At 37.8% G+C, this 14157-nt stretch overlaps 1 protein-coding gene across 2 annotated transcripts in view; it reads right to left on the bottom strand.

Moving 5' to 3' along the window:
• LOC134527956 (uncharacterized) overlaps positions 1–14157 on the bottom strand; it is a 1033783-nt gene that overhangs the window by 137006 nt on the left and 882620 nt on the right. For both annotated transcript variants that reach the window (XM_063361049.1, XM_063361048.1), the window contains exon 5: positions 10083–10301. In XM_063361049.1, coding sequence (XP_063217119.1) covers positions 10083–10301 — 219 coding nt within the window. The remainder of the gene's footprint in view (positions 1–10082; positions 10302–14157) is intronic.

Here is a 14157-nt window from a genome sequence, read left to right as displayed (position 1 = left end):
ATTTTTGAATGCTCATTGTGTTTTGTACGTAAACTTTGAAATATTTAAAATATTTCTGGGTTTAACGAAAACCGTACCACAATAACAACACACGAATCTAAACAAACGTCACGTATGCCAACTTCAGTGACCAAAATTGTGAACGGGAGTTTTACATTTAAAAAACTTTTTTGGATGCTTCCGGTATTATTTTGTGTTGTGTTGTGCGTGAATGTAGCATCAAGCTCTGTGCTATCTCTGTGCGTGTGTGCTATCTGTGTGCTGTTTGCGTGCTATTGCGAATGTATCCCGGCCTTTATGCTCGTAAAAACGATGCGCAAGTATTTTGAATACAAATATATTTTCTTTTAATAACCGAAAGGTAAATATTATTTCCATGAAATATAATACAATTCTTTAAACACAGACAACATATAAGAGCTATTTTTTGTTTATTATTCCATCTGGCGTGATAAATATTATATTTTAAAAACTGTTTGTGGATTTTTAATATAAAATAAATATTTGTTTATGACATCAATTTAAGTTGTTCAAAAAATTCACTTTGGTATGAATTAAACCAAATTCATGTTATCCAGGGCACAAAATTAGAAACTACCAAAAAAGATTATTTACATTGCTGTTTTGTGTAAATCTGTGCACGGACTTAGTAAGTGACATATTTATAATTCCTCATTTTAGCAACCCATTTTAACACAAGAGAAAAATGATTTTATATTAAAAAAATATTATTTTAAACCATTAATTAGCAGGAAACATGTATGAATAATCTATTTAAATTTGCATTTGAACAGTGAATATTATTTTACAATAATAAATATTTTTATCATCGTATATTACTGATGAAAAGTTAGTATTTCCATCTAATCAGAAGTATTATGACACAGTTAATTAAATTGCTTTACAAGTTTTTATTCACATGAAAATCATTAAAAATTGGTTGGAAAGTTATATAAATATACAAAAACAAATCATTATACATACAATTTTATTATCTTAGTGGATTTAAATTAATGGTGTCCCAGTGACTACTGCGAAGAAAAAAGTCTTGCGAAAGGTTTCCTCGTAATTGAAATTCGTCAAAAAAAACTATCTCTCATTTTTGGTGACATTTCTGACAAGTGGTACAATGAAATTTGAGACTGGCAAATGAATGTTGTGAAGCAATAAACAAAATATCACATTCGTGAACTACAAATGCATAATTGTTTTTATTTTATAATAAAAGTGTATCTAATAACCCGTGGCTTTGCTCACGTAATTTCCGGGTATTGCTGATATTCTACCATTTTAAGAAAATATGTATTAAATTTCAAATATTTTTGAAGAATTATACACAAAGAACTGTCAAGTATAGAACATATTTAATAAATAAAAATATTTTTACGACTTATTTTTAATTGGTTTAGCGTAAGTCTATTTTAACTTTTATTTAAAATTAAGTACCTACCTTATTTTCTATCTCCCGGTTTAGTGACTTTGAGAATATATTTTTCCTTGATGAAATCTTAACTCTTTTCCATCTGACGAAGAAGCCAATTAAAAAATAAACTAAGACTCGCGCACTTATTGTATGTTAAGAATGCCATCGTTTTAAATTACTGTAATTTTTTTAGTTATAGTCATGCTTAGTATAATAACATAATATGCCTTATTACGCATACATTTCAGTATTCATGAAACCAGTGCATTTTTATTTGAAATGTAGAGCAGTTACCAAATTTCTTATCTCGCATATTGATCTTTTGGTATGGCTAGTATTACTTAAACTAAATTTTTGAATTTTCACTGATGCACTGTTTTCCCTTTTTTATGTGATTTAGAAAATATAGCAATATACGTAAACCAATTAAACCAAAATCATCCTGAATTTTTATTACAGAAAAAAGTTAATTACAAAAATTTTTAATGTGCGTATTTTAATATTGAATTTATATATATCTTGCCAATACTGATTTAGTGGGTTATATAATTTTTTTTTTATTTTTAAAAATAATATCTACCCCTTTTACTACTTAATAGATAACGTTGAATAAGAGAAGGTTGTTTAAGGTATGTTGATTTTCCTTGCCAATATCTAAAAGTAAATTTGCACAAACGCGAAATATAGTTTAAATAAGTATTTTACTTTTAAAATAAAACCATATTTTGAACGTAACACTGACTATTGGCCCAATACAAAGTTTTAATAGCTAATTTTCACTTCACTCGGGTACAGAATCCCATCATTCAGTGATTTCCGTGGCTAGCTTCTTTTGGGATTTCATCATTCTCAAACGACGGTAAGGGAAGCTCCTCTTCAAGGTCGCCTAACGATGTTGATAAGACCTGCCGGGTAATTTGAATCGTTGGTCTGGGATTTTCGAGGGGGGGGGGGGGGGGTGAAGGATGATGTCACGACTGGGCTGGTTAACCTAGTTCTGCCAAATACCGCCAGGGGCGTATACAGCCGATACCCAGCGATGAAAGCGATCGCAGCGGCGGAGCTTGGAACTACAACAATTCTTCTAAGAAACCGGACAGAAAATTTAACCTGGGCTCGCGACTTCTATACATTATATATATTCAATGATACATCTCACTTAAATGGGGTCCTTAAGGGGCCCGCCTACCTGGGCACACATACGGTGTGCAGAGCTTCAGGAAAAACAACGCGATTTTAAAACTACTCAATATATCCGAGTGGGACCTATTTACGAATAGCATTTAAGAGTTCGCTGAGGACCGAAAAGTACATTTAATTTCGGATTAAGTTTTTAAACTGTATTTTTAGAAGCGTTAAAATGCCTAAAACGCGTGTTTTCAGAGTAATTTTTTGGCATAAAACAATAAGTACAGATTCTTGAAAGCACTTAAGGGGCTTGCATAACACCTTTATCTTCATTTCTCCGCCATATAATGTTACGGTCACCGCTCAAATTTCACAGTTATCCTGTGACGACGAGACGAATGCGCGCCAGTTCAGAGCCTTGCGCTTAGAGGCTATACCGCGCTAGAAGCACCAGCGAGCGTCGCGCTTATCACCCCGCCTCACTAACACACATACACCCCTGACGAGGCGGGCCCCTTAAGAGAACTTTTAAGAGCCGGTTTACTTCGCAATGCAGTCATTACTTAAGTTAGGTTATTACGGGGTTTAAAACTGTTACAACATTTGGCAATTTAAATTTTTAAGAAACTTTAAAAAACTGGTATACCTGCTCGGTCACAAGTACCACGATCGTTAATCTGATTGTTATATAAGGATGATTACAAATACCTGGCAAACAAATTTCAGGCTTTTCTTTTACCTCCTTTTAATAAAAAGTTTCTAACCACTTTTTATGTCCCAGGATTTTTTTATAGAAAACAAAAGAAATTAAAACACATTACGAAATAAGATTTTCTATTCGCAGAACGTACAAATTTTTAATGAAAGAATGCTAAAACCTTTTTAGAGATAATTTCCACGTGTTTTAAAAGGGCAGACCAACTATTACGTGTGAGACTACAAATAAAAGGCAGGCGTCAAAAAAAGTCAAATGCAAGTTAGTTAAAGGCGGCTAAAAAGAAAAGATTTCGTGATTTCCATCGCTCTTACTTCTACTTTATTTATCCGTGACCTTCGTGATCTGCAAACATCCCGTACGGAAACAGCGGTCACAGGGACTGAATGATAAGCACTGTCGGTGAAGCTCTAGGTATGTCGGCAGGCTTTCGGAATGTGGCAGTAGCCGGAGAATCGCAGCCCAAGCGAGGTGGCCCCCTCTCAAAGGAAACTAATAAGACGAAAGAAAGACGACGTCGTCCTTTTGCCCCGCCCCTTCTCGAGCTCCGATTCCCTGAAGATACTGGGAGGGACGACTCTGGCTCGAAGGAAAGGAAAGGAAAAAGAAAGAACGAGAGAGGAAAAAAAAAAAGGCGTCGGAGGTGAGATCTGGCGAATAGCGACTGGTGGACGAAGGGGGGAAGGGGGGGGGGAGGAAGAGATCGAAGACGTCTCTGCGAGATAATTCGAAGTCCAATTACTGGAGGAAGATCGTGTTACGGGGCGAACCCGATCAGTCAAGAAGGAACCCTGTCTTGAGGGTGAGGAAGGATGGGGGGGGGGGGGGGGGGGTGGGTCGGGGAGCCATCATCCTGGGGCGTGATCCTTCCTCACCTGGGTATTTTTTTCCTCCCCCCCCCCCTCCTCTACCAATTCCGAGAGGACACTCAGACCCTCGTCGGCGCCAGTCACTCCGAGGCGAGGACTCTTCGGCCGCCGCGCGTCCCAGAGGACGGACAGACACCCGTGCGAGAGGCTGTGGCCCCGCCCCAAGTCGCAGGCGGCCCTGCCACGCCCGTGGCCGAGTAGCCGGCGGGCGGACACTACGTGCGTTCTCCAAACGCTTCATGCAATGGAATGGGGAAGTTTTTTATTTAATACAATTTTTTTTTTAACTTGATGTATGCTTTTGGACATACGCCATTGCTAAGCACAGGTATGTCCAAAAGCCTACATCAATTCATGTACTCCCATTGCACAAATCGTTCAAAGATAATTTTTTTTCACATACGTCATTGCAGTTTTGCACTCTTTGCCTTGGAAAACATTCAAGAACGCAGGATAAGGAATAAAATGAAAAAAAAGGAAATTCACAGTGAATCAGCTAATGTCGACCAGATGGCCTCAACGATGACACCAAAAGAAAACAAAAAAAAAAAGGTATTGTGGACAACACAATGACGACAGCGCAGACGAACACATTACAACTTTAAAAATCAGAACAAGAATTCCGTTGAAGGAATATCTTTATATATATATTTCTTGTGTGCGTGTGTATGTCACTGAACTCCTCCTAGACGGCTGGACCGATTTTGATGAAATTTTTTGTGTGAGTTCACGGGGATTCGAGGATGGTTTAGATTCACAATTGGATATTTTATCTCGATTCTGAGTTAAGAAAAATATTAAAAAATATAATGTTTGTCATAGATATACAAACTGTTAGTGTCATTTCTCTATGTCTGCCGAACAATAGCTTTCAAGCCATTACGTTACGTTTTGCTATTGTAAGGAACTAAGTAGAGAGTAAGAAAAAAAAAGCTCTTGACAGTTTGTAGTGTCGCCATATTTGTTTCAATTTTCAATACCATTTTTGTATATTACAATTTAAATTGCAGAAAAAAATTATGTTTCATAGACACATAAATAGTGAGTGTGTCATTTCTCTATGTCCACGAGGTCTCGCCGCGTTATTTTCTCCTTGGGGTGAACCCGTCCGCTTGATTAAATAAACAGGTTTTATCGTTGAATGATTTCATGATATATTTCATGAAAATCTTCTCTCTTAAAATTTAGTTTTATAGACATTGAATAGGTGTCCTCTCTCTCTCTCTCTCTCTCTCTCTCTCTCTCTCTCTCTGAATATCAATCCATGAATCGTTACAAATTTATTTCCTTTATTTTTTTAGTTTGATTTGATACAATATGATTTCACTAAAAATCAATTTCTACCCCTTCCTGTTTTCATTTCCACATTACGAAGTTTCTCTTCTTCTACGCGGAGGGACTGCACGCAATATTTTTGCATGCAATTAAAAACTATTTTTTAATGATGCCAAAGAAGTATAACTTCACATGCGTGTACCTAAGTACACGCACCCATTTTTTAAATTTAATTTCTTCTATATATATTTTTCCTCCCTACCTAGGGCACTCATAATCCTTTTAAATTTCACGTGTATGTTTTCAACGTCATTCGAGTTGTACAATTTTTTTTTGTCAAATTGGTCATTATTTATACTTTGTTTCATTTTGGAAACATACGTATTTTAGGTATTATGACAAATAAAAAAAATTAGTTTTACTAACATTCTTAGGTTTTTATTTTGTGGATAGTTTCAAGTTTAATATTCTGTAGGTACATAAATTCTTAAACTTATAAATTTCTTCGAAATTTATTCATAGGTAGGTAGGGCCTACTAATATTTTCTATTTGTCAATATTGTTATTTTTTTTTACATTACCTACTTATTTGCAAGGAGTTTGGTTTAGTGTTTATAATTTATCTGCTGAGCGTCAAGAGTCTTAGGGCTGCTGAGACCGAAGACCAGAAATATTTATCAATTATTTAATATATTGTTGAAAAATTTGAATTTAACTATTTCAGGAAAGTTGATTTTTTTATTAATTAGAATAGTTAAGTGTAATTGCTATCTTCCTTTATTTCATATTAAACATTATGTTTGGTTGAGTGTGAGATAATTATATTTATGTATGTTTTAATTTCATTTAATTTCTTACATATATATTCTTACCTACCTACTTCTATTAAATTTCAGGCCGATATTAACATTGTTATTCCAGTTGTATAATTTTTTTGTCAAATTAGTTGTTATTTATACTTTTTGTTTCATTTTGGACTATGTTTTTTATACTTAATTCAAATATTGTGGTGTGTACAGGGAGTGATGTCTCTATTAATTTCTATACTCCTTTGGATAAGCGGAATATTGCCACCACAGTTTTACATATAAAGAAATCCTACAAATGTTTTAAACATTATGACAAATAAATATATTTTCATAAACATCCTTAGTTTTTTTTTTGGTGTGTATAGTTTGAAGTTTAATATTATGTATGTACGTAAATTCTTAAACATAGAGTTATTTATTAATTTATTTAGATAATTATTAATAGGTAGGTAATAAGCTTTCTTTTTGTCAATATTGTTATTATGGTAGATAGGAGTACAGTAAATGCCTACATTCTTATATTACTTCATATCTTTTTCGATTTGGAGTGTTTCCGAGCCATTCGGGGTCCTCAACGTCAACCCCTCCCCCCCCCCCCAAGTGGTTAAAGCCCCAAAATTTCGAAAGTTTAAAAAATTTGAAAAATCTATCTCTTTCGATTTTAAGTGTTTTCGAGCCATTCAGGGTCCTCGAACCCCCCGCCCCCCCCCCCCCCCCCCTGGGAACAAAGCCCCAAAATTTCGAATTTCAAATATCTATTCTTTCGAGATGGAGTGTTCCAAACCATTCGAGGTCCTGAACATCCACTTTCCGCAAAAGTGAAAGCCCCAAAATTTCGAAATATAAGAATATATATAAATTGGATGTTGGCATGTATGTCGTCGATAAACTCTTACGCCGTTTGACCGATCGCCATGAAAGTTGGTACATCGAAGTGTTTTTATCATGGAGAAAGTTTTTATGCTAACAATTTTTTTTTGTAACTCGCCGCTAGATGGCGCTGTAGCGCATCAACTTCTAAACCTTTCAACCGATCGCGATGGGTAAACAGAAAACCATAGGTCACAGATACACAAACAGTAATTATGTGTCATTTCTTAATGTCCACCACACTGGACATATCGCTATCCATTTTGCTGTAACTCGCGGACAATATATCACCCGGTGTTCAGCCCGGGCAAAGCCGGGTACTGCAGCTAGTAGTCATGTAAAATTATCAGCACAGACGAACGCAACAAACTTTCTGTATTTTAAAAGTTTCCTGCTTATTTGCACGCATACAGGCCAACATAAAGGGCATTGTACAACATACTTGTGACTGTTAAAATCCACACATTAAACTCTCGGGCCGCGCGGGCCCCACTTGCTATTACTATAGATTTGCGCCCCTGGCCATGTCCCACATACCCTCCCCCCTTTTCGCTCACAAGCTTACACTACAGAATGTTCACAAGCTATGCTGGCTATCTCATTATCTTTCCATTAAAAGTGTTACGCAACGGCGGTAAAACATTGAGCAAGCGCGTAAAGTGCGTGAATTCCTACCGCTGATAGATAAATTTTTGAAAATATCTGATGACAAAAATTTTTACCCAACTTGAAAGGGAAAACAGTTATTGTAATTAATTTACAGGATTTTCCCTTATGTAACAGTTGAAATAATGTGAATTTTAAAACAATAACACAGTGTGTGACTGAAGCTTAAACACGGATTTTTTTAACGGAACGCGTATACCACTCCTAGGGAAGTACTTTTTAACGTAAGTTATACGTATTTTTTATGCTTTTTATTGTTTTTTTTTAACTTGTAGCACACGTTTTACGGTCGAATTATGACGCAAATAGATTAAGCATACACATTACAGTTTGTTGTTGATTTTTGCGCCAGATACACGTATATATTACGCGTTATCTGCTATTGGTGAAATATAACTCAATTTCTTTTTTCTCTTTCCTTCTCAGTCACTAGCTAGAAGCTAATTTTTCCTTATTGACCCAGCTTAGTAATGCACGCAAATGCACTTCTGGAGTCGCTGTCCCAGGATATTTCTAATTAAGATTTAAAAAAATATATAGCGTGTGAGACTCAGCCTGAAGTCGCAAATGAAGTCTTGTGCGAAATTTATTAATGGGTTTAGTGTAAATTGCATATCAAACAAAATTTAATCTGTGACCATACTAGTTTTTATTTTGGGTTTGTTTATAAAATAATTGCATAATCCGCTACAGTTGTTTCATCTTTATATTTGGATTATTTGTAATTTGTTACTTTACATTTTGTACTAGAGCAATAAAAAACTAATCGATGGATTAAATAATAAGATTTGTCCGAGAGAAAAAAATATATCGTTACTATTTCGACATGAGTATTTAAGTGATTGTAATTTTTAACGTGAGATGTACCTGTAGAACAGTCTTAAACCAAGATAAAAATTAAGACTGGCTCCCACAGTGACGCAAAGTACAGTATGCTTTCATTTGATTAACCTGAAATTTGTTTACTTTGATTCAACTTGCCTGACTCTGCAAGGGGCTCTACGAGAATGAAAGCATGAGAACAAAGCAGGACGCGCTAGCCTAGGACCAGTTGGCAGTTATGTAAATGCATGCTTTCGAACTGAAGGCCACGCACATGATCGGAACGGCTCGGCTCGTCTCGGCTCGTTTCGGCATTTTGCTATCGGCGCGCTTCGGTACGAGCCACTAGTTCCGAATATCCTATCAGTCTACAAGGCAACATGTTTGATAATTGTATCTTTGGAGATTAAGTGTACTGTTTTCATGTTTTACATGCGCAATTATTAAAATTTTTCATCATTCTGACTATATCACTACTATTAATAAATTTTAAAATTCACTGCACCTAACTAAATCTGTCTACACAAAATTGCATGTACCTTCTCGAGCGCAAACACCTAAACGCTCTTCATGCGCTATCTTTTTTTTTTTTAACGGATGTTCCTTTTTTCGCAATAGTATTTTTCGTGCTAGCTCAAAAAAACTTGTCACTTGACATTATAAAATACTGAGAAAAGTTTTATAATTCTGGAATAAAACTGGAAACAGATTCACCGTGCTCGTTTCTCTTTAAATGTACATTAGGAACCCAAAATCTTGGCACAAGTTTAACCAACCCATCAAACGGAACCAGGATAGTTATATCTTCTTCGCCATAAGAACTTTCTCATTTTAACAAGATGTACCGCTACTTTACGTACATGACGACCTGTTCGTCAGCTGTGTATGAAGGAACGTCCCGAGAGAAGCTGATCAAGTGCGCGGAAGTTGACGTTTTCTGTTCCGAGCCGAACCGAGCCGGGCTGACCAAAGCCGGGCCGAACCAAGCCGCCCCGACCAGACCCGAGCCGGGCCCATCCAAACCGAGCTGGACTGGTCCGAACCGAGCTGGGCCGATCCCAACCGAGCTGGACCGATCCAAACCGAGCTGGGCTGGTCCGAACCGAGCTGGGCCGATCCGAACCGAGCTGGGCCGATCCAAACCGAGCTGGGATGGTCCGAACCGAGCTGGGCCGATCCAAACCGAGCTGGGCTGGTCCGAACCGAGCTGGGCCGATCCAAACCGAGCTGGGCTGGTCCGAACCGAGCTGGGCCGATCCAAACCCAGCTGGGCCGCTCCAAACCGAGCCGGGCTGGTCCGAACCGAGCTGGGCCGATCCGAACCGAGCTGGGCCGATCCAAACCGAGCTGGGATGGTCCGAACCGAGCCGGGCTGGTCCGAACCGAGCTGGGCTGGTCCGAACCGAGCTGGGCTGATCCAAACCGAGCTGGGCTGGTCAGAACCGAGCCGGGCCGAACCGAGCCGAACAAGCACACGTCCAAGTTGAAGCAGTTATTGGCGTTACCTTTGCGGGCGCCTGCTTGTCGCCGAGCTTCTGCTGCTGGTCGCAGAGCGCGCACACCTCGCCCAGCAGCTCGTGCGGCTTGACGAACAGCCGCGAGCTGAGCAGGAAGGCGAACAGGTAGGCGCGGTCCGGGTAGTAGTCGGCCGTGGGCACCATGTGCCGCACCAGCGCCTCCAGCGAGCCGGACACCAGGTTACCGCCGTCGCGGTACACCAGCGCCTGCGACACGGCAACCCCGCTACATCCCAGCGGCACACTACAACTTGTTCCATTTTTTATATCTGTAAACGTGTACTCTTACATGAAGACAACTGTATCACTACCCAGGAAAAAGGTTTTCGCAGTAATACTGGGTTCGGATTCTTACCCGGGTATTCATGCTTTGTGTGTTGTTCCAGTACCTCCACTAGTTAATGTTATTTGCAAACCGTTCTCTCAATAGCTTCCCTTTACTAACTGCGCACATTTATAAGCATGATACATCAAAATTAAGTCAAAGTTGAATATTCGATATCATTTTTTTAAAAAATACATGATTTAATGAGACATCAATTAAAATTTTAAAAATTGCTCCAATGTTCGTAAGAAATACTCACTAATATCTGGAAAACGTATTTCATATATGCAAAAATAACCATAGCCATGTGTTGTACAAAGTTACAATACCTTTATTGTAGTATTACAAACTATTCCATGGCAAATGGTGTTTCCAAAGTAATATTTTGTAAAAGTACATGACAATTTTTTTTCTGCGTAATGATGGCTTATATTCGGCAATACGTCCGTGCATTGTTCAGGTTATGAATGATAAAATCACTCTACTAGTCCGTAATACATATAATTTTATTAGATACGAGTTGTATATAATTATAACTTTACAGTAAATAATTTTAACAAACATTTTTTACATCAGGTGATTTTGACATTTGTGTTGGCAAACCGCGCGCCAGAGATAAGAAAAATCATCTTAAGTCTGTATGACATGAGGTTTACAAATGTGCAAGTAAATACTTAGAAATCCTATTTATTTACAATTGACAAGTTCTTTTTTTTTAATTAGATACTGTAACTGGTAACCGTACTAGCTTTACCTTCAAGTGTATTTTTCAAAATAAGATTTCTGATAGAATTTTATGTTTAATAAAATGTGTAAAGTACGATTTGTAACAGTAGATTATTTTGTGTAAAAGGGGCTCGTTGCAGCGTTGCGCTTCAAAACTTGGCTCGGAAATACGCAACGGGTTCAATCCGTCATTTGTCGGTCCTTCGCCGGCACATCAAAAGAAGTTACGGCTTGAAGAAAGAACCTGTGTGGAACCTGGGTGGCGTCATTCTTTATTTTTAGAACACAGAAAAAAATTTGAATTCCGTTGGATGCATTCTCGTAAAGTTCTTGCACAGTCCACTCACTGCCTGAAACGTCGAATCAACCAACAAACTCGAACTACCGTACAGCTCCCTACTTGTAAATCCTTTTGAGATCCACCGTATAGGTGACTTCTTCTTATTTCTTCTTTTTAAGCGAGAGGTGTATAAAAGTGACAGCGATGGCTGCAAGTTAATCTGTGCTCATGGCTACTGATGAACTGCCCTTATGGAACGTAACATTTGTTTTTGATACGAGTACGTTCTAAAGGATGAATGACACGGTGGGAATGCCATCATCGTTTCACAGGTTCACAGGGTTATACGTTACTATTTCACGGAACGGATAACATGCAACCTATGGATACCCACCTTTACAAATTCCATTACGGTAAGTTTAAGTTTAAAGTCCGCAGTATTTATAGCCTTGCCTGAACTTCAATGCATTGCTTTGCTCCTACCTCATCATATTTAAGTTTTCCAGAATCAATGATCTAACAATTTCGTGTAGCTTCAGAAGCTACAAGAAGTACAGTATGTTTCATATCCAAAATATACTGAAATAAGATCCATTTTCTGACAAAATTGGCACGGTTTCATGCATTTACAGTAAACATTTTTCGATGGAAATGTCTATAAGAACGTGGCATGGAGCAACATAGCACACTAGACTCGTATTTCAGAAGACGCACGGGTTTGAGTCCCGAATAGGTTACACACTTATTTAGGTTCCCCATGGTTTTCCGATATCACACAAGGTAAAAGCTGGCTAGAATAGTTCCTTACTGCACACCAAGTGCAGACCATCCCGGAAAAAGGGAGGGGGGGGGGTTGACAGCCCCTCTCCGTCCAATGAATTAACCAGCCTCTCGCTGAGGCTACCCTCCTGCACTTTCCAAAGCGTAACCATGAAACGGGATTCATAAACGTAAACATAACATGGCCTGTTCCTTCCCTGAAATACCTGCCTGTGTCACTGGGCAACTAAGTAACATAACATCGCGTCTTTATCCTGTCTCAATGCCAATAGAGGCTTGGTTTCAAATATAAATGGTTAAACTGCTACTAAAGACCATACCAATACTTATGTTCGGATTGCATATAAATAAATACTTCACAACACGATTACGTTTACATAAAATGAGAAATGAAACATCAATTTGAACTTTGAAGTTCTTTTGAAAACTTTCCCGAGAAATATTTTATTTTTATATCAATAAGCCACACGATTGGTAAAGAATCTGCGGTTGGACTTCAGAGAAGTCATACATACTATTGGAACTTTTGTTCCGATTCTGCGTGTAAAAAAAACACACATAGGCTACACACAAACACACAAATGTGGATTTTCTGCACCCAGAGTTCGCAAGAAAAATACGGGAAAAAAGGATGCCCGCTGGTTGTTTCTGAGAGGCAGCAATCTATCGCAAGTTTGGTTTCGTGTTTGTGTTCCTCTCTTCGCGTCGCTGACCGTATGACTGTAGCACCGCCTAGAGGCAGCGCCCGTCATATTGGCGGCGCGGAGGAATAACATCAGGCTCTCTTTGCTGCCAAAACCCGTTTGTACACAACAAAACATTCCAGGAACTATGTATATTTAAATCGTAACTGCCTGTGGTTTTTTAATAATATATATTTGATTTTGTTGTGGCTTGGTTACAAATTTTTACAACTGATCCTAAGTGTCTTCCTATTTGACGTGTAAACATCTTAGCTCTCGGCATACGGCATTTGGTAGGAGTAATGTCGTGAACGGAATGGAACGGAACGGAACGGAACTAGAATGAACGGAAATGTGTAACCACGGTACCGAAGTCGTCAACGTGGAGGATACGCGTGTAACAACATAAACCTGTATATAGTTATTTTCGTAAACATTAGGGAGACATACCAAACGTGCCAATGTGCCAAATGAAACTGTACAATAATGAAACTACCCTGGAATATACTTGGTAAACTAAAGTAGTCGTAGTAATAAGTAATTACAAGTTTTAAGATGCGCAAGAAAACTGGCATTGCACTGTTGACAATACATAGTCTTCTTTCACAGTTAAATTGTCTCGGAAGATGGGCGGCAGAGTGTGTGGTTTAGAAGCTTTAGGGATGGTGTTTACGTGGTTCATACCTCGACACTGGAATTGTTTTTAATTTTATTAATAATATAGTAATATAATGTAAAAAATACGTCGAATCAGCCCAATAAGCTTAAGGTTTGTTTGTAAGATTTGTAAAATTTGATTTCAGTCGTTTAGGCAAAAACCAAATATACAAACATATACTTAGTGTTATAATATGTGCTTTAAAATGTTTCAGGTTAATTTTTAGTAATGCCACAGAAGTATAACTTCGAACGTGAGTGGAACATTTAGTATTTCTTATTTAATGAATTCTCACATCATGGAAAGTTATTTTTTTTAAAATAAAATACAGTCCAAATCCGGGGTTAAAGATTTTCTCAAGCCTTTCACGCCATTTTTAATAGTTAAATATTTCCGTTTGTTTCAGGCTGCTATCTGCGCGTGATGTTGGCAAGTAAAATTATGATTCAGGCAGCGAATTCTAGCGGCAGGTGCAGAAAGTACTTGTATGATTTGAGTCCAGAAATGTTGAAAAGTGATTTTTTTTTGTTGCAGTATATTTATTACGCTCAAAATTATTTTTAAGAATTCTACGATAAATTTCGTGTCCATGTTTAGTTTTATAAGTTAAT

Source organism: Bacillus rossius, chromosome 1, assembly GCF_032445375.1.
Source record: "Bacillus rossius redtenbacheri isolate Brsri chromosome 1, Brsri_v3, whole genome shotgun sequence".
Classification (NCBI taxonomy): domain Eukaryota; kingdom Metazoa; phylum Arthropoda; class Insecta; order Phasmatodea; family Bacillidae; genus Bacillus; species Bacillus rossius.
Note: the sequence above shows the minus strand (reverse complement) of the source record. Positions and strands in the feature narration are given on the sequence as shown.